Source organism: Xyrauchen texanus, chromosome 27 (assembly GCF_025860055.1).
Source record: "Xyrauchen texanus isolate HMW12.3.18 chromosome 27, RBS_HiC_50CHRs, whole genome shotgun sequence".
In the NCBI taxonomy this organism is placed as follows: domain Eukaryota; kingdom Metazoa; phylum Chordata; class Actinopteri; order Cypriniformes; family Catostomidae; genus Xyrauchen; species Xyrauchen texanus.
The window spans coordinates 34,490,243-34,511,859 of record NC_068302.1 but is presented as its reverse complement, the minus strand read 5'-3'; the positions used below and the strand labels follow the sequence as shown (position 1 = coordinate 34,511,859).

The 21,617-nt window shown below is 37.2% G+C and overlaps 1 protein-coding gene across 3 annotated transcripts in view; it reads right to left on the bottom strand.

Moving 5' to 3' along the window:
- The window catches only part of dab2ipa (DAB2 interacting protein a), a 130,850-nt gene that overhangs the window by 74,455 nt on the left and 34,778 nt on the right, over positions 1-21,617 (bottom strand). For all 3 annotated transcript variants that reach the window (XM_052094601.1, XM_052094599.1, XM_052094600.1), the window contains exons 2-3: positions 10,392-10,498; positions 1,623-1,741 (exon numbers count right to left, since the gene is read on the bottom strand). In XM_052094601.1, the coding sequence (XP_051950561.1) occupies positions 1,623-1,741; positions 10,392-10,498 (226 nt within the window). The remainder of the gene's footprint in view (positions 1-1,622; positions 1,742-10,391; positions 10,499-21,617) is intronic.

Below are 21,617 nucleotides of genomic sequence, written 5' to 3'. Positions count from 1 at the left end.
AGATGCAAATCAAGATGTTGCACAGTGTAAATACGACAAGAGGAGATCTGTTAATCAACTTGATAAGCCGTGATGGCATACAAAAGCACAAAAAAATAAATTACAATTTTAACATAAACTTTATTGCAACTGATGATGAAAATCAATTATAAATGCCACTCTGGCAAGACTGTATTGACAGCTGTCAATGATGATGACAGATATGATGAATTTAAGGTGTTTGATAAACAAAACAATTTTTATTATTAATATTCATTGTTATTTAAAATATTAAAGTAACATTCCAGGACAAAGTTAACATCAATCAACAGTATTTGTGGCACAATGTTGATTACCGCAAAATGTAATTTCGACACATCCATCCTTTTCTTTAAAAAAGCATAAATGTAGGTTACAGTGAGGCATTTACAATGGAATTGAAGGGGCCAATTTTTGGCTTAGAATTTCATAAAAGCACTTAAATTAATTATTCTGTTAAAACTTGTGGATAACTCAAGCTGTAAAGTTGTTTAATTCAGCGCTTTTATGATCGTTTAAGGCTGTAGAGTTTTCAACATTACATCGTCATGGCAACAAAGTTGTAACATTTGCTATGAATTTACACAGAAATGTTAAGTAATTGGTTTTATTACACAAAAATCATGTTAAGACTCACATTGTTTAAGTCTTGTGGCTATACGTTTGAAACAGTGAGTATTTACATTTTTACAAATTAGTCCCATTCACTTCTGTTGTAAGTGCCTCAACGTAACCCATATTATTGATTTTGTTTTTAAGAAAAAAGGGACGAAACAAAATAAAATTTTTTGCCACAAATGCTGTCGATTGAGCTTAACTTGTATTGAACCCAAAAATTCATTTGATCGATCAAAGAGCTTTTAAAAATTGTTACATTGAAAGCAGCAATTAAAAAATCTAATGTGCAACTCAATGATTTTACACTTTGTAAAACGACAAGAGGAGATCTGTTGATCAACTTGTAGTGGTCATGGCTGCACTGCACGAAATCGAAATTTTCGTGTAAACTCTCCACAGTTTACGCATGTTTGAAAACAACATAAACTATGTGATAGAAAACAACATTATTTATACAAAGCTCCATCTCAAAGACATAAAGATAGCTGTCAATATAATATGATGGATATGATATGATGGGTCCAAGATGTTGGAGAAATAAAAAAAAATTGTATCGATCAAAGATTTTTTTAAACTTAAAATTTGACTTGCAAATCAAGATGTTGCACTGCATAAATCAGGCAAGATGAGATCTGTTAACCAACTTGATTAGCCGTAATGTCGTGCAAAGCACAAAAACATAATTCTACTGAAAACATTCTTGCAAATGATCACATCATGATTAAAAACAACATCAATTAGAAATGCCAAAACCGCAAGGGCATATTGACAGCCCTGAAACAAGGCCATTGGATTAAAGTATGCCACAAGAAAACAAAGCAAAAACCCCATGAACATCTGTACACTAGGTGATGCTCAATAGGATCTTGACAATACAATGATCTCAATTTGCATCCAGCAAGAGGCAAACCCACACAATCAAAATCAATGTACAGAATATACAGTATGCGAACACATGAACAGGTATGTAAGCGTCTTTGCCTTACCTGTCATTCTCCGTGCTTTTGATGCCCGGCAAGATGTTCCTGAAGCTGCTGTGACGGTCGAGCTTCGGCTGGCTTTTGGTGCGTTTGATGGAACCCTTCAATCTGCGGCTCAAGAAACCCTGGATAGAAAGCCAGACCAGAGATCAGTATTCTGCTCACAGATTAATCAATAACTTGCGGCTACACAACTGGAGCAGCTGCATTTGAAATTAATGCTCTGTTTTTTTGTTCGCTCTATCTTTTGCTCTCCTCTCATCCGTCGCGTTTGGTTGAGCTGTGCATAGCTGTGCGATTGGCAAGGCACACACATCTGCTCATGGCGTGCTGGGATGAAGAAGCTACACTGATGTGATACTCCCCTCAAAGCCGCTGTTACCATGGAAACTGTTGGCTGGCATGGAAGGGGGGGGGGGGGGATACTGTTCATAGGAGGAGAGCTGAGCTTGTGGTTTTGAGACATTGTACAGAGATTTAAAGGACTTGCATTATTCTTTAGAGACCAAAGCCTATCTCAGAGAGACATTTGAAAAACAAAATATTAAGAAATCAGATTAGGAAATAGCACACAGGAAACACATTACTCAGAGCGTTTTAGTCGCAATTAGGGTGTGGGATAATCACAGTGTTTGGGATCTGAATCAAGGCCTAATGCATGAATTAAATGAACTGCTGATTGACCTTAACAGACCACTTAATGCTTGTTGTTGCACAACTAACGATTAGGGGGCTAACAGGAACAACAAAGGCATAAAGAAGGGGTAGATCGCTGCTAAACCCCAGCATGGCATTCTAGTGTGCTTGCATTCAAAGCAGGCATCTTAACTAGGTAAACCAGCAAGAAATCCTTGGTCAACCAGCATGTACAAGACACAAACCTTCACACTCAAAATCAATGTACAGTACATAACATACAGTATGCAAACAAACAAACAAACAGGTATGTATGTGTCAGTCTCCATGCTTTTGAAGCCCAGCAAAATGGCTGAAATGAACATTGCTTTTACACAAATTGTAACATTACATTGTGCTCCATAAGTCAGTTGTAAGACATCAAAAGCACACATTGCTGGTGCCAGATAGGCTGGTTAGAGTATTGCTGTAACTGCTGATCTCCTGGGATTATCACACACAACAGTCTCTAGAATTTACCCAGAATGGTGCCAAAATAAAAAAACATCCAGTTTCTATCAGGAAGACTTGCATACTTGAGTGAGATTTAAGAGGAATGAATATAAAAAGGAAAGTAATGTCTCTCTTTGGCATAGGCCCCATCTGGCGGTCCAAAGAAGTTGTGCTCAGAACCGTCATATCCTGCCAGAGATAGGAGGCAGGGGTGAGGAGCCTACCCCTGAGTAGGACGGGACTCAACTGGTGGTGTTTGGGTGGTGGAGGTTGCCATGTTAGCACACTAAACAGCAATGTGATAGATTGTGAGCAGGCTTATAAAGCAACGGCTTACATGTGATTGGCTGGGAATTACCCAGCTAATGGTGAGATGATGTACAGCTGCTAGTCTTCCTGCTAGAACTACGCTGCACTTACATTTCTGTGGACAGAAAAGCCTTGTTGATGAGAGAGATCAACAGAGAATGTCAGAATGGTTCAAACTTGATGGTCAAATGGTTGATTTTGGTGGCACGAGGGGTACCTACACAATATTAGGCAGGTGGTTTTTATGTTGTGGCTGATCGGTGTATGTTTGAACCAGTGTCTCTTACAGAACTGTGTTTTTGCAGCTGTTTTCTGCTTTTGTAAATAAAATAACATTCGTAACAACAAAAACCTAGTGAACGTGTATTTTTAACTACATGTTGCTATGTACATATCCAGTGAAGCGATATGACAGGTGGGATAAATCTCCACTTTCACGTTCTTCTTTTATTTTTGGCGATTCCTTGCCCCACCTACTGGGCAAGGAGGAGAATTTACATTAAAAAGGATTTAAATATGTATTTTTTTCTCACCCACATCTATTATATAGCTTCTGAAGATTTATATTTAACCACTGGAGTCTTATTGATTACTTTTATGCTGCCTTAATGTGAATTTTGGAGCTTCAAAATTTTGGTACCCATTCACTTGCATTGTTTGGACCTACAGAGCTGAAATATTCTTCTAAAACATTTTTCAGTGTTCAGCAGAAGAAAGAAAATCATTCACATCTAGGATGTCATGAGGGTGTGTAAATGATGAGATATTTTTTATTTAATTCAGAAACCAATAGATTCAGTGAGTAATATGTTAGAGACCCAAATCAATAACTTGTGAGTCTTTTTGACCGATGCATTAAAATAACTGCCCCACAAGAGTCGTTCGTTAATGATTTGGACTATACTTGTCACTCTGTATGTTTGTTGTTGCATGCAGCCAGAGAAGACAAATGAATGCTGTCTCAGTTTGTTTATTGTCTTTGTATTATTTTGAAGTACCCAGTCTTATTATCTCATCACATTCAACCCAGACTGCAAACTTAAGGTAAGATACAGCTACTTTAGCCATGGTGCTGTAGATAAGGTAAGCAGCACAGTGTCGACACTAAATTATGGTGCAGGAAACACTGGTGGTCTATTAAATTGTTAAAGTTTGTGTCAGATCATAATTTTTTTTTATACATTTCTATCATATTCATTAAACATTTTTTTCAGTATAATACACTATTACAGCCCTAACTAGACTAATATTTAGTGCTGTTGGCATCTCGTCACTGTAATAAGCTCTGTCAGCTGTCAACTGACTGAAGCTCCACAGATTCTTTTTGCATCTATTGTGTGCATGTACTGAATTCCTCTAATGCTTTGCTGCTGAGCCTGCATTCCCCACCCTCGTCTAGTTCCCCCTCTTCGACCCCTTCTCCTGTAATCAGTATGCTTGGCCTCTCTCTGCCCTCTTGTGTCCATGCCTGCGAGTTTGTGTCTGACAGCTTTAATTGAGTGCCTGTTTGTTTGTACTTGCTGACAATGCCAGACATTGCATGATACATTTTTGAGGCTGATACACAAAGATTTGAAAGCCCTGTCTGGATTTGTACATAGTGAGCCTTTCTTTGTTAGACAGCAGAAGGTTAATCCCTGTCATGACCCCCAAAAAGCACTATTAGAGTAGTGGCAAAAAAAGATCTGAGGCTCTGTTCCAACATCTAGTGAACTGCCTATATAGAAAGCATTTTAAGGCATCGTACTGTAGGTGGACTCCTAGGGTACGGTAAGGCACCTTCTAAAACTCTACAACAGTACCACATGTATTGTTCACAGACAAGATGAGTTTAGTGAAAAAAATCAAGTGAGTGAAATGGTGATTATACTGTAAACAGGGCTGGACTGGCAATCTGGCATACCGGGCATTATCCCGGTGGGTCGACGTACTTTGGGGCCAATCATGGGCGGACTGGCCAGCGGTAGAACCGAGAGGGCCGATGGTGCGTCCGTGAAACGTGCTGAATGGGCTGCGATAAGCAAAAATGAGCTGCCGTGTTATGCGGAACGGCCCACAAAACAGAGCTGCGTTATACAGAAAAGGATACTTCTATTTAATTTAATACTGACAATTTGTGATAAAAATACATAGCTTAATTTAATAATAAAAAAGAGTTTACCATGCTCAACACTATTTGTATGATGCAAAGACCTGTTGTCTAGACCATTCCAAATAGATTTTAGTTGATAAAACTTTGTAAAAGAGCAAGAAACATAATTTATGCTATATGTTCCCTATTAGGAACATTATTATTATAAGTATCATAATAATATTTATTATAATTTAGAATAAAATAGTTGTATTAAAGACATTATTATTATTATAATATTACAATTGAATTTACAAAAACATATTTTAGCCCTTTTTTAAATGCATACCTTGGGTTTTAGAGACCCATGACCTCATTCCAACCCCAGCACCTCATCCATTTTTTGCAGCCCACACCTCTTTATTATTCCTCAATCTCTCTCATATAAATAGTGTAAAAAAATCCCCTAGGTATGTAAGGGAATCTGTGTTTTTTTTTCTTCATAATTTGTATTATTATTTCATATAATCTATATAAATTTACTATCACAGGAAATGTGAACTCAGGTGGTTCTTATTGTTGCTTACTTCCATCATTTTCACCCCCCTCCACCCTATCACCACCAGTTTAGGTCCCATCCTGGGCAGAGGTAAGCTCCTCTCCCATGCCGTCACTGCTTCCGGAAGGATCAGATGGTTCAAGCAAGAATCAGAGTGCTGAACCGTAGGTTGGGGTTTACTCCAAATTATATAAATATTTCTACATTCTTATTAATCCCAATAATCCCAATATTTTTCTGAAAGCAATCTATTTATTTGTTTATTACAAAAGAAAGTAGTACTATATTCATTTATATAAATATTGTATCACATTGATTTATCAACAATGGTGAATTATCAGTATTTCATATGCATTTACACATACATATTATACATGTTATTTCTTACTCAAGGTGGCGCTGATGTTTCAGCGATTGGCTTGATTTACATTTGACATTGCTATTTGGTAAAGAAACAACATGGAAGTAAACTACAACACATGAACAGTATTATATGACTGTTGTCATTTGGTGTACTGAAAATATGTAAGTTGTGCCTCTATTTAGACTCAATAAGTGCCTGAGAAAATACACATGTGTAGCTTATGTGAATCTAATGTGTTATGTACCTCAATATTTTTTTGACAGCCAGTTATGTTTCATGAAATTTCAGTGTAAAAATCTTGTTCTAGATTTGTCCTGATTTGTTGCATTTTCTCTTTGATATATGAAAAATAAAACAACAAATTATATAAAACTAAATGAAAAGGCAAGGAAGGAATTAATACATATACTAATTATTTATACAATATTAAGATACACAATATTACATATTACGTTTTAGTATTACATATAATGCAAAAATGAATATTTTATAACAATAATGAATAGTAATAATGATATGAGACAATGACAATGAATCAATAACCAAAAATGTCAAAATAAGTTTAATTGCACCTATGGGTTATCAGTTTGTCTTCAGTTTGACACTAAGCTTAATTTTTTTATAGGGATATCTATCATAATATAGAGAATATTTAGTTAGCCTATACTTGTTTTCAAGTCCTTTTAAAAAAAGCTTTTTTCATAAGCCTTTTCAATTTTTTTTACTTTTTTGTCAGCAAAAATGTATATTACTTATTTTTATCGTATTTTATCAAACTAAACAATGATCACTCTAAGACATTAGATATTGCAGTTTCATTTTCTGTTAATGCATAATTTTCTGTAAAGCTGATTTGAAATGATGTGTGTTGTGAAAGGCGCTATACAAATAAAAATGACTTGATTTGACTTGACCCTTTAAGGGTTAAGCCCCTACACTGCACTCCCTGCATTTGTGTCTCGACATGTCCTGTCATAACCAGTGGAATGAAAACTATTTCATTCTTACCCTTATTGTGCCATTGTAGCATGGTTCCAAGAAGAAGAAAAAAACATTCCAGGAAATTATTTTCATCTTAAATGAGATGTCTTCAAGAGGCCCCTTACACCAAATCTTCCAGATGTCTCCTTATCAAGACTTCTTCATTACTCTGCAAACAGCTTCTTCGTAGAGGATTGCCAAGAGCCAAAAGTGTTCCATGAACGCTCTTAGCATAACAGTCATTATCCAACATGGGACGATCTGTATCTCGAATCGGATAACAACTAACAAGACTTCTGAATCTCTTTGAACATCTGGTAAAAAAAACACATCTAATGTCATTATCTGTTGCTGGCAGCCAGACAGTCTAGCCTGTGTCATAACACAGAGGACTTCACACTCTGAAGCAGCTTTCTCTGCAAGAGAACCAGGGCCTCTGGGAAATTCCATAATTCTGGATCCTAACGATCGTGGTTGCATATATCACCGGTGCAAGGTACTGGATTTCTCCCAGGGATTTCAATGGTTGGCACAGCATGGGGGACCACTTTTGCCCTCACTCCCTCTGTTCTGACAAACGTGGGATCCTGTTCAATTAGCATGGATCCCGATTTGAGAGCTGTGTATTGTCAGAGACAGCAGGGCACTTTTGTGGCCCCGCAGGAGCCAAACACACAACTCATCGGCATGCACAAGGGGCGTTCATGTTCAAGCGTTCTTGCAAACAGTGCTTGTTCTGTTTTGCATCAGTTAATAGATCCTGTCATTAGGTTAGCGCTTTAATTAAGCAATGTGGAAATGTCAATGTGTGAACTGTAAGAAATGGAATGACTGTTTATCTAGGGTTTCTGGTAGGGGGTAAACACTAGTGAATGGAATAAATACAACAGGGGAGACAAAGCCTTGTGTGAAAGTTTAAAATATTTTTAAAAGCTTGAAGTTGGTTTTACAGAGATTACAGTAAAACCAACAGCCAGATAGCTAGCAAGATAGAAAGTTAGACAGACTGTCACGATAGATAGATAGATAGATAGATAGATAGATAGATAGATAGATAGATAGATAGATAGATAGATAGATAGATAGATAGATAGATAGATAGATAGATAGATAGATAGATAGATAGATAGATTCTTCTGCAAAGAATTTCATTTAAGTTTAAAATATTTTACATTTATATAAAAAAGGCTTAAGTAAAGATTTATATATTTATACAAGTTTATATAAGATTGTTCATATTAACTCCTCACTGTAAATATATATATATATATATATATATATATATATATATATATATATATATATATATATATATATTAATCATAATCATATTAATAAAACATATTAATTACATAATTATTACTCACATTACTTAAAAAATCTATTGTTTGTTTTTCTGTGTGTTGCTTCTCTCTTAAAGTGACAACCAAACCCACAACCTATGCTAACCAACCCAAATATACACTTATGCACAAACATATATTTGACCATTAATTAACAAAAGTCAAAAAATATCTGGTGACATTGAGTTTGTTTTGTTTTTGTTGTTGTTCAAGAACTTAAGCTTCAGCACTTACTTGAGATATTCAACAAAGTATGAAAAGTGTGTCAACCAAACCCGGCCTCCCCTACACACCAGACTCTGTAGTAAATAACAAGTAGATATCTCAATATTTCAGTGCATATTGCATGAAAGGCATGATCCATTTTTACATTCACCTCCTAAATTCCACCAAACATGTATTTGACTTTGATCTTCTTAAGACCCAGAAGTTATAATGAAGTGAAAGCTTATAAGCAATAGTTTAGGCCTCCTAAAACTCAAAACCAAATAAGCCTGCCTCAGTCAAATCACAATTATACGTATGAGCCGCACTGTCGCCATGGCAACTGGTCTCGACTGAGTCATACACCTGGTAAAATGACAGCAGTACAGTAGTTGGGCCTGGAGACTTTCTTATACAACACCACATCAACTTCGCAACACACTTCACTGTGATTGGCATGAGGGAGTAATATCGGTCTTCTCAGGAGGGCCTGCAACAAGCGAAGTGATGCGTGGGCACCGATACTGCCAGCTGTGCCCGTGGCATTTCCGAATCATGGCTAAACTCAGCAAGATTCCCATCTGTCTCATTTACAGCATGCATCAGCCAGAACTGATTGCACTTGATCCATGGACTGCTCCCCATTAGAAGCCCAGGTCTATAAACTGATGGCTTAACTACATCAGGGTGTCAAATCCTTCTCTCCTCTTAGGCTGATCCAAGGCTTCGGGACCAGCTGTGGCTGTGGGCTTCATGCTTTAGGCAGGAAGTGCATAAAAAAGTGAACCAACAACCTGCCGCCTCTCCTTAGGCTGTGTGATGACACCTGCATTATCCGACCAGCAACAACTGCTGGGCTTAACCTCTTAACTGAGTTCAATGAACTGCAGGCAGGAGTTAGCTGACAAGTGCAATCCGGTGCACTCCGCTCCACTAATCCAGATAAACACAGTCCCAAATAAGTATCAGTACAGCTATATGTACCACGCAATGGCTGTTATCTGGAGGAAATAGGAGTTCTGAGCTTTATACAGTATGTTGTAAAATGTGGTTGGAGGTGTAGCTTAGTTTGAATACACTACAAAAATTAAATAAATAATAGAAATTATTTTCTTTCTCCAATAAACAAAATGTAAACATCCTTAAAACAAGATACATTTACTTGACAAGCAATATTACGTAAGTTAAAGTAAATATAGTTTTGTTTTCCTATAAATCCAACAAAATCTAGTGAGGCTTATGATAAAAACAAGAAAATAACTTTGCCAGTGGGTTAAGTAAAATGTGTTTTATTTTATTTATTAGTTTTTGCAGTTTAGCCGATAATTTTTGATTAAAAAAAAAGTCTGAAATGTGGCCTGGTGGGTAGTGTGCATGCTCTATGTTGCTCATACTGTATATGCCGGCGACCCGAGTTTGAATCTGACTTGGTTTGTTTAAAGCAAAAAATCATGTTGAAATTCACAACAGTCTGTAAGCCATTAATAAACACTGTTTACTGAAAATGGTTTGGATACATCTGATCTTGGAAGACACTACAAAGAGAAAACCTAAGCTTCAATGCTCTTTCAACTTAAGGGTACTTTTCACACTGCTACTGGTTTCAAATGATAGCAAAGCATGATTCAAGGGAACCACACCTTTATCAGTACAGTTAGTCATCTAAATGTACAGTATAATTAGTAAAATGGTACAAATTTAAATGTACATTACAGATATTGCAGTCATTGTATTGCAACCCCAAGTTCTGAGAAACATTTTAATTCCTTTGATGGTTGTGTTTAATGGATCTGTGATGTGGTTATATAATGCGTACCGTGACTTTAAAAGATGTTGATGTGTCTGCATCCATGGCGACCACCGTTTTGTCCACTGTACTGCTTGGCATGCTGCGGCGCCGGCCCACCCTGTCAGTGGGTGACTCTGAGAGAAACAAAGGGAGAAATAAGAGAGTGTTAGCACTAGTACAATGATTCATGCATGGAACATGTGAAGGTAAGAAGGCTGTTCTAGGATTAGATTTCCTCTTTCAAATGTTTGATGAATAAATGGATCGATAAGTCGCTGATCTATTAGAAACATTAAAAAAACAATAACAACACAGGAAATGACTAAACAAAAAAATGAAAAATGTGCTGATACAGTATATGGTTGCTTGGATGTCCTGGGAGGTTGCTAGGGCATTCCTAGGTGGATATTATGGTGTTGAAGCTGTTTCCAGGGCATTGCTAGGCAGTTGCTAAAGTGTTCTAGGCAGTTGTTAGGCTGTTGTGATCAGGGCCGGTTGTAGGCATGGGCAGTGGTGGGCTGAGCCCACCCAAACTTGAGTCTTGCCCAATCAATCAAACATTTGGCAAACACGTGCTGCGTCCGAATATCCATACTTCCCTACTATATAGTATGCCAAAAACAGTATGGCAGTGGAGTAGTATGTCCAAATCCACAGTTTTCATGGAGTAGTAAGCGAGAAATACCCGGATGACGAGATTTTGAAGTGCAGATCGACTGGACACTTAACGATCCCATAATCCCTCGGGAGATGTGGCGACGTCACGTTCAAAACACTGGATATAAAGGAACGGAAGTGAATCGCAAGGCGGTTCTCAACTGTAAGTGCTATATTTACCAAGATAGTTGTTCCTTGTGCTTAAATGGTGCTTGTATAATTTAACCAATACAGATTGTTTTCGCGACTGTTGTTTTTACATCATATATTTGGGTTATGAGACGATGCCAATGTCCTCAGATGACTTGTGCATTGGCTAAAAGCAATTTGGGGGTGGGCTGTGTGTTGCAATCATTGAGGATTGGCTGTAGACTGTCCCAACCAATCACAAAAAAATTTGAAGTATTTTTCTATTTTTGTCATTGGCCAAAAGCATTGACACATTCAAGAGGTGGCTGCTGCAAAACCAAAGAGTCAAAGACATCATACGAACGAGAATGGTAATAAGAGATATTTTCTGCAATGCATAGGTTTTTAGTGCACATAAAAAGCCTGGTGGTGCCTCGGTGATGTGGCTTTTGTAACAGGCTCCCACTTATCAAACATCTCCCTCACCCCCTCCACCTTAGCTCCCCAAAATTGTGCAGCGGGTGTTCGCGAAATACTGGATTGAAATTGTAAAGCCCCATCCCGGCCAATATTAGCTGATGGTACCATTCGCGATCATGGCTAGATGGGTGTCACTGGCAATAGAGATACTGTCTGTCTTCGCCTCGCGTCTTTCGTCTCTTTTTTATATATTTCTTTTTACATTGCTGTGATAGTCTGTTGTTTATTTTTTTGTCATTGTGCTTTAAACTACTAAACAGCATTACTTTCTATTCATCTATATATTCCCCTAAATTACTTTACACATGTTTAGATTCACTGGTTAAAATACCAATACTCTTTAATATCCTACAAAGGCCAAACTCAGTAACTAACACTGAAACTGAGAAAAATGCATTTTTACACTGATTTCTCCAAAAATCAGTTATGTGCCAAACTCATCACAGGACAGATCATAGTCTAAGATATCTGATTTCAGTCATAACTCAATTTTGCATTTAACTTTTTTAGTGCAGTATGATTGCTAATTACATTTCGAATTAACCAATTAATCAGAATAGTCAAAGAGAAAGTATCGTCATCATTTAATATTATGTCATTTCTTCTTTAAGCAGTTTCCATCTGTGATAAAATTTTAGGTTCTTAATCTTATTTGTTGTTGGTCTCTCCATTCAATATATTTCCTTCCACTCCATGCTTGTATTTATCCTTGAGATTATTTCTCTCCACTCCATCCTTGCATTTGTGGGGACTCTGATTTGTCTTTGTAGTTTGCTTTAAAGCTGCAATTCTAATTTCTCTGAAAGTGAATTTTTATTTAAAAAGAAATTAGTAATGTAGGTAGTATACCAAGAAAAAGGTTGTCAGGGCCCATTTCAATCTTATAATTATATACAATGTTAATCAGTTTATTTACTTCAATAATTTTTAACTATAGAGAATAAGTGTAAAATATAGTTATAATGGGCATTATGATCTTAACAATTATGCCATTGTTATACCAATTAAAGACATTACATTAAAAGTCAGAGTACCCCAGGTTCCTATGGTGTTGTGGGTGGTTGTTAGGGCATTGTGACTGTTGATAAGACGTTGCTACGTGGCTACTAAAGATTTCAGCACAATGCTAGGTGGTTGCTATGATGTTCTGGGTGGTTGCTAGGGCATTGTTATACAGTTGCTTAGATGTTCTGAGTGGTTTTAGTATATTTTTATGCGGTTACTAGCATGTTATGGTTATTTGCTAATTGCTAGGGTGTTGCTATATAGGTGGTTGTCAGGATTTTGCCATACATTACTGGGATGTTCTGACTGTTAATAAATTGTTATGCAGTTGCTAGAGTGTTCTGGGCATTTGCTAGGACATTTCAAGTTGGTTGTCAGGGTGTTGCGATACGCTGCAAGGGTTTTATGACTGGTTTTTAGTACATTGTTATGTGGTTGGTAGAGTGTTTTAGGTGGTAGCTAGGGCATTGCTACATGGTGCCCCAAGTCAGAAGGCACACCCCCAAGTCTCTATGATATTGTGGTTCTGTATCAATTTCACTATGGCAGCCACAAGTCTCAGTCATACACGGGCAGATGGCTGAATCTATTCCTGAATCAGACTGTCAGGCTCTTGGCATTCGCCACATGCCTGTATCTCTGTCTGCATGATTGACAAAGGGAGGAAGGGAACAAGTGTTTGTGCAGAAAACAAATGAGAGTGAAGGCAGCCATCCAGAAAGACAAGATCTATGGAATTCATCCTACTGTCTCTCTCTGCACATTTTGAATCATCTGAAACTCAAAACAAAGTGTAGGACGGGTTGCAGTGCCTTGCTGCATAGATGCGTCACTGACAAAATCTCGAAACTTATATTTGGATCTCTGTCTGACAGCAGATTGTTCTGTGCTTGAATTGATTATTTGAATATAAACAGCCTCCAATAGGATGAAATTAAACAGGGTTTTGGAGGCAAACTGTTCCCTTATAAACAAAAACCTACCATGTTTCAGCCACACTCACCCATGCGTGCTATAGTTGTCATTACCACTTTATGCCATGACCAATTTTGCCCCTCATTGGTTTTTGAAACAGATTCTCTATTTCATTTCTGCCACTTGCTATGTGTTCCAGTAAAATCATAAAACAAAATCCAAACAGATGTGTTCCAGTGGATGATAGATCCACTGACGTAGATCTGCAAATATGGATTATTAAAACAAAATCTTATCCTACATTAGGGTGGATCTGAATCACAAACCCTATGTTTTCAAAGGCAAAATGTTATCACTATATAGGTCATGTTATGTCCTTTCATTTGACAGATGATGAAGTTATCAAAGGATGATGTAAGGATGAATTAGCATACGAAATCTCAAAGTCCATATGAGCACTTGAATTGGCCAACAAGAATGATTGCTTCAAATCACTGTTAATGTAAAACAAGTTTGACATTGAAGAATGTCCACTCAGTATGCTTTTGAAATTTGTTTCTTAAACATTTTTACCAGAGGCTATGCTATTTGCACCCAGAGGAAAATAGTGTTAGATACTAACTACACCTCTATTTATATAATAACGTACAGTATGACTGCAGTATGTTTATTGTGTTTATTAACAGTCCTAAAGCCATCCTACACCAACTCCTAGCCCTAAAAAATTTACCATGGTTTTTCTTCAGTGACTATAGTATCAGCTTGGTATTTTGTAGTAAAATCATAGTAACCAAAAATAAATTATAAACAGTTAAGATATTTACACAATATTACTGTAGTAATACCATGGTTTATTGCATTAAAACTATGGCTTCAGCCAAAAAAACATGGCTACTACAATATTACTATAGTTTTTTTGTAATTAAAATTGTATTGATTCAAAGAAAATAACACAACAGGGAAAAACACAACATATACACACGTAACATTTAACTTTAAACCCTCACAAATATCCCTCCCCAAACATTAACCCCAAAGAACACCCCTGTGGTCACATAAAATAATACACACACAAAACATTTTATAAAATAAAATATATAATAAACATGCATAATTAAACTAAACTTCTCTCTCCTCATCCCTTCCCCTAGAGTCCCCCAAAACCGGCAAATACCTACCCCACTTCCTGAAAAACAAGTCCTCCAGCCCCGGCCTTCTATCTGTCATCTCCTCAAAAGCCACCCTCCCCATCTCCGCACACCACTCCAGAAATGGTGGCACTCCGTCTGACTCCAACCCCTTAAAATAATTTGTCTGCCAATCATCATGTTAGTCAGAACCCAATTTTTTATATATTTGTCCCCCAAATTTATAAATGCCCAGTCGCCCAAAATACAAAGTCTGGGGAAAAGTACAATTTGAGTGCCCAAAACATCACACAAATAATTCTGAACCTTTAACCAAAAATCTTGGATCTTAACATGTCCCCGAAAGACATGGGTTGTGTCTCCAACTTCTGATTGGCATCGCCAGCAGGTAGATCTGTCTTTAAGAACAAGCCTATATAATCTAGAGGGGGGTCCAATACAATCTATGTAAAATCTTAAATTGCATTAGGCGAACCCATGCATCTCTAGATGCAGACTTAAAAAATTTTTAATCTTAGTACACACTCTTTCCTCCAATACCAAGTTCAAATCTTTCTCCCATAATCTCTTGATAGAAGTTAAAGCTCCATCCCCCAGACTCTGAATTAGCAGGGAGTAATACACTGATGCCTCATGACCTTTCCCAAAAACAGAAATCACTTCTCCCAAAGGATCTGCCACTTTAGGGGGTTGTGTGCTACTCCAAAAAACAGCACAGAGCATGTGGCGCAGCTGTAAATACCTATAAAAGTGAGATCCGGGAATCCCATAATGATGACCCAAATTCTCAAAAGATCTCAAAACTCCACTCTCATACAGGTCGCTGAGTATAGTAATCAAGTAAAGCAAGTGAGATGGCAGCAACCGGAGACTGATCATTCGCTACTGACCACGTGATATTGATGAAACTACTAATGTTATCAAAAGAGCTACGGCCCTGAATAAACCCCACCTGATCTAGATGTATCAGAGATGTCATAACTTTTTTACATCTAGCTGGATCAGGGAAATTCGACAGTAACTTTTACATTCACTTTGAGTTACATTCACTTTGTCCTTTTTAAGAATCAGACTGATCCGAGTTTGTGACATGGTTGGGGGCAATATTACTATAGTTAATTGTACCCGGATCTAACCTTTCTCTCAACTCCCCGAACGTCACCGTGACCAAATCTTTATTTAATTTGTATTTATTATCATAAGTAGTATTATTTTATATTCTCTATACAAATGATTGTCAGAGTCCAGTTACTACCACTCATTACTTTAAATATGCAGATGATACTGCCATTCTTGCACTGCTTAATAGTTATCAAAATGTAATTAATGAACTATGTACATTTCTGTTTTTAATTTGGAAATTAGAAAATACTACACACCTGATATCCAGATCAACACATCACCTATTTATTTATGAAAACATTAAAAGATAATTTTAAAATATTTTATTTTATTTTATTTGTAGTTTAATTCACTTCTTATTCAAATTCTGGTAAAGTGCACCTCCGGGACCATTCTAAATTCATAATATAAGTGAACCAAACTATTGAGCATCTACATCTGAGATGTTGTTCGTGAGTAGCGCTCAAATGTTGCGCACCACTTGAAGGCTAAACATAGGCATGAGTGTGTGTGTAAACAGAGCAGCGCGATTCAATAACGCTCTGGCCCTGCACATGCATATTATATATTTACTTATTAAACACAGCCTTTTGTGATTCACAGAGCAAAACGCATGTCTTCAGGTGGCTTTGAATAAAAGGCACGAGTAATATGAACTACTTCAATGGTGTTTTTATTCTTCTTTTATGTCCTTTTTGGAGCTTGACAGGAACGAACATGACTAACACACAGTATCGGATTTTGATCGTGCTCATCGGACCGATACACGACCCATCTAAAAACGTCTGTATCGGATCGGTGCTTCAGCAAAAATATAAACAAGGTTTTTATTGAATGCAAAGTGCTCTGGTTTCACTTTAATTGAATGATTGTGTACTTGCAAATGTTATTTGTCATTGCAGATCCACGCAGTGTAAATGAAATGCAGTGACACAGTGGACCCCTGTGTCAACTTGCTAACTCTATTTTTGTGGAGATGATAGAATGAAGAAACATATAATCTCAAAGATCTTTCTTCATGAGAAATAAGGACTTGTGGGCTTAATCCGAGAGCCTTAAAATAACATGTGAAAGTGAAGAATTTGAAAAATGTTTACTATTGCATACTTATAATCGTGGCAGCCCTAAACATAACGAATTAATTTTAATGAAGATAGTTTTCCCCATGTACAGTATGTAACAAGTTTTCTCCTTGTGATGTAACAAGCAGCACATGTCACAAGTTGTCACTCTCGTTAAGAACCAAACTATGTAAACATTAACGTATTTAGGACTCGAAAACAGAACTGACAACTGCAAGCACCCGTGGTGTGTTCATCTGCTTCCTGTTCTGCTCAGTAACATCTATATAGGGCATCACATATATCAATCACCCACTCAAACGACCTGTAGATAAAAGGATGTGTTGCCGCCCAGACCTGAGTCATCATTTAGCGTTGGCTGAACAAAAATAGACATGATCTAAGAACATGGAGGAAAAAATTATTAACCGCCCAACAGAGGTATCAACATATGAAAATTCTGTGTGTGTGTGTGTGTATGTAATTTCACTGCTTTCTCGCTGGAGAGAGGAACAGATTGGAATGCATGGGAGGGAAACAGCAGACTCTTGATATCACAACATTCTGATCCATATGTTCATCATGGAGGCAAGATCACATGATCTTTAACTTAAATACAGTGTTAACAGAGACACACACCCACACACACCCACCCACACACACACACACACACACACACACACACACACACACACACACACACACACACACACACACACACACACACACAGTTGGTTTTTGTGGTTTATGAGGACATTTTTTTAGGTTACACACTAGTAATTACAAGGGTATTATACTATAAATGTGGTTTAAGAGGACACCCCCAGTGTCCCTGTAATTGAAACAGCATAAAAAAAAAAAGAATAATCAAACATTGTTTTGTTTTTTGAAAATTTGAAATTTGAAAATACCAAAACATTTCTGTGATTGCTAGCTTTAGGGGTAGGGTTAGGGTTGGGAGATAAAATATATAGTTTTTACAATATAAAACATAATGTCTATGGAGAGTCCTTGTAATTATAGAAGTACCAACACAAACACAGACACACACAAAAGTTTATGGGTAACAGGATAATAGAATTTGTTAGGAAACCAAATATCACTGTGTATAAAAATATATAATACAAATTTGACAGCATTCCTAACAATTACATAATTAACAATTACCTAACGTATTACATAATGTACATTTTATTTATGTATTATTTTTTATAAAGTATCTCTTTATGCTGTCTCACATTATATTATCTTACTGAATATGAGCAAACGTGAATAAGATTTGAGAACATATATATACTGTAAATATATATATATATATATATATATATATACATACACTCACTGAGCTCTTTATTAAGAACATTATGGTCCTAATAAAGTGCCCTACATGGTCTTCTGCTTTTGTAGCCCATCCACGTCAAGGTTCGACGTGTTGTGCATTCTGAGATGCTGTTCTGTTCACTTCAATTGTAGAGAGTGGTTATCTGAGTTACCATAGCCATTCTGTCAGCTCGAACCAGTCTGGCCATTCTCAGTTGACCTCTCTCATTAACAAGGCATTTCCATCTGCAGAACTGATGCTATGTTTTTTTTATTTTTGCCATCATTCAGAGTAAACTCTAGAGACTGTTGTGCATGAAAATCCCAGTAGATCAGCAGTTACAGAAATACTCATACCAGCCGGTCTGTCACCAACAATCATGCCATGGTCCAAATCAAATTTTTCCTCATTCTGATGGTTGATGTGAACATTAACTGAAGCTCCTGACCTGTATCTGTGTGATTTTATGCATTGCACTGCTGCCACATCACTGACAGTTTAAATAATCGCATGAATAATAGGTTTACAGGTGTTCCTAATAAGGTGCTCAGTGAGTATATATTCCTTTCGAATAACATGTACTGAAAAAAATGAAACATATATTAATAAAATAATATGTAAAAACAATTTTGATTTCATGTTGTCAAATCAAAAGGCCCCTGCCTCTATGTTCAAGGGAACATTTTCACCCAAAAATTATGTTAGTTATACATTTTTGCTAAGGATCGATGACTATTATTTAGACATATCTGACCTCTCAAAGCTCAGAATGACCAATCAGAATCAAATGTTATGAATAATGAAAATCATTCAGCATTGAATTCATTTCAGAATACAACTCTCCATCAGTTGTGTTGACAAACTCTGAAAGCACTCTGCTCTGTATGATTAATAAAATGACATTACCAACCTACAAACTGGTAATTGGCTCAGCTATTCTTTCATCATTAAGCTGCTTGGTCATGATGGGTAAAATGCATTGCAAATGGAAAAACATTAAAGAGAAATTAAAAGACTGCTCCAGCATTCTTCCACTCAGAGTACAGTGTTTATGAAGAGTGGAGACAGAATAATGCTTTCATATTGAGAAGACAAGGGGCTTACAGGAGATGCTTCCCACTGGAACAGGGCAACAAACAGTCTGAACATTTGACCTTTCTGCTGATATTGATCCAGAACAAACATGCTGATATGACAGCAGAAGTTGAGTTTATGTGTTGCTGTGGAAATATTCTCACTTTTCTTTCAGGAAGGATACGGTAAGGAAATGTCACAGCAGAGAATCTGGTCATGGACATTAGACGAGCTGTTGATGATGATTAAGTTTGTAATGCCATAATGTGTTGTTTCATAATTAGAATCTGTTGGACTTATAAGAAAAGACTTGAATCATTAAACACAAATGTTGTTCTAGCTTAAAACATAGGAATGAAAAACTGATAACGGGCAAAGAATGACCATATATCCAAATGTTGATCTTTGTTTACATGAGATCTTCTTTATCTTTGAAAACACAAAGGCTCATGGTTTGGCTGGTTAGCATGATCCATTTGCCCAGCTGGTAGATTCCGTAGCTACACCATTATGAGGGCAAAAAGCATTTTTCTTCAATGATGGCCATTCAAAAGTAGCTGTGTATTCTGAAATAAAAAATACAAGCAACTAGTGCTGAAACAACTACAATAAGTAACAAAATTGCTAATCACTACATACTTTAAGTGTGGTGGCCTGGGCTATTCAGCAAGTAAAGGCACTGACTCCCACCCCTGAAGTCAAGAGTTCGAATCCCAGGGCGTGCTGAGTGACTCAAGCCAGGTCTCTTAAGCAACCAAATTGGCCCGGTTGGTAGGGAGGGTAGAGTCACATAGGGTAACCTCTTCGTGGTCGCTATAATGTGGTTCGCTCTCAGAGGGGGGCATGGTGAGATGTGCGTGGATGCCTTGGTGGATGGCGTGAAGCCTCCACACGCGCTATGTCTCAGCGGTAATGTGCTCAACAAACGACGTGATAAGATGCGCGGTTGACGGTCTCAGACGTGGAGGCAACTGAGATGCGTCCTCCGCCACCCGGATTGAGGAAGAGTCACTATGCCACCACGAGACTTAGATTGCACTGGGAATTGGGCATTCCAAATTGGGGAGAAAAAGAGAGAGAAAAAATCCTACATAAGTGCAGAATATGGCAACTACTGCGTAACAAAAGTGTTCTCCACTGCTATATAAAGACAACTGAATGATGTTCCACGTGAGTTAATTAATTCAGCCCCAGATGTTTGGAAGACATGTGGGCCGTTAGCCAGAGAATCATGGCACAAATGCCTGGTGCTAGCGGCCCTAATAATCTATGCTGAACCGTGGAGACGTCTGCACCAGGGTGCCACCGTCCTCCATCTAATCTCACAGAGGACTCTGTCATTCCAGGAAATTGCATGCAAGTGCTACAGTATCATTTAGCATTCACACAGGGTGATAAATCAAAGAACTGTCTCATTTTCTCTTCATTTAAATGCACGTTCCATTCTTCACGTCCCAGGACCATGATGAGTCTTCACAGGCCGCTTGGTTTGGTGAGATGGAGGCCAGGGACACAATGTCTTTTGACTTGGTTGCATATGTTGCTCTTTTAAACAGGCATTCACACATACAGTACAGTGTTTTGCAGCGACCTAAAGTCATTTATTTTCAATGACAGTTTCCGGTGACTTAAGTGACAGTCGCCTACAGGTGATGTGATGTGGGCATGTGCAGTGATGCAACAAAGCTGATAAAAGTTAAATTCTATGCAAGTGAGCAGCGATGCGGCAACTAACATTAAGAGGTGAAGACATTAGAGAACACATAATCCATCTCCAAAAAAAATTTACGTTAAGGCAAATCATTTTTTAATGTCAATATGTGTCCTTTAATATATTTATTTTTGTAGTACTATTGCCTACAGTAAAATGTGCATAACTGACATGCAAATAATGTCACAATGTAACAAATCTTAACTGACCTAAAATAGGCTTACTTTTCTATATGCAAAACATAATTTCTTATTTGATTCTTTTGATTTTGGATTAAAATAGGATCAGGACATTTTCTTGTCAACTTGCATGAGAGTTTAACCAAGTGGGTGGTACATGGCCAGAATAATCTGCAAAGTGGACCAGACTTCATGCAGATCATCAAAAGTCTTGAGATTGTGCGTAATATTAAGTATTAATTAATACTTTAAGAGTTCTGTGCATACAGTCAATGACTTGTACACAGGGTCATTTCAGGATCTGTCACCTACACACTTAAAAACATATTTTGCCTTTTAGTAACTATAATTAAAAATGTAGAGTTAGAATAACTGCCCTGGATTGATCTTGGTGAGAACTCAATTATCCAAGTTTTTGTTGGCTGAACTTGTGATAAGTTATTGAACTTAG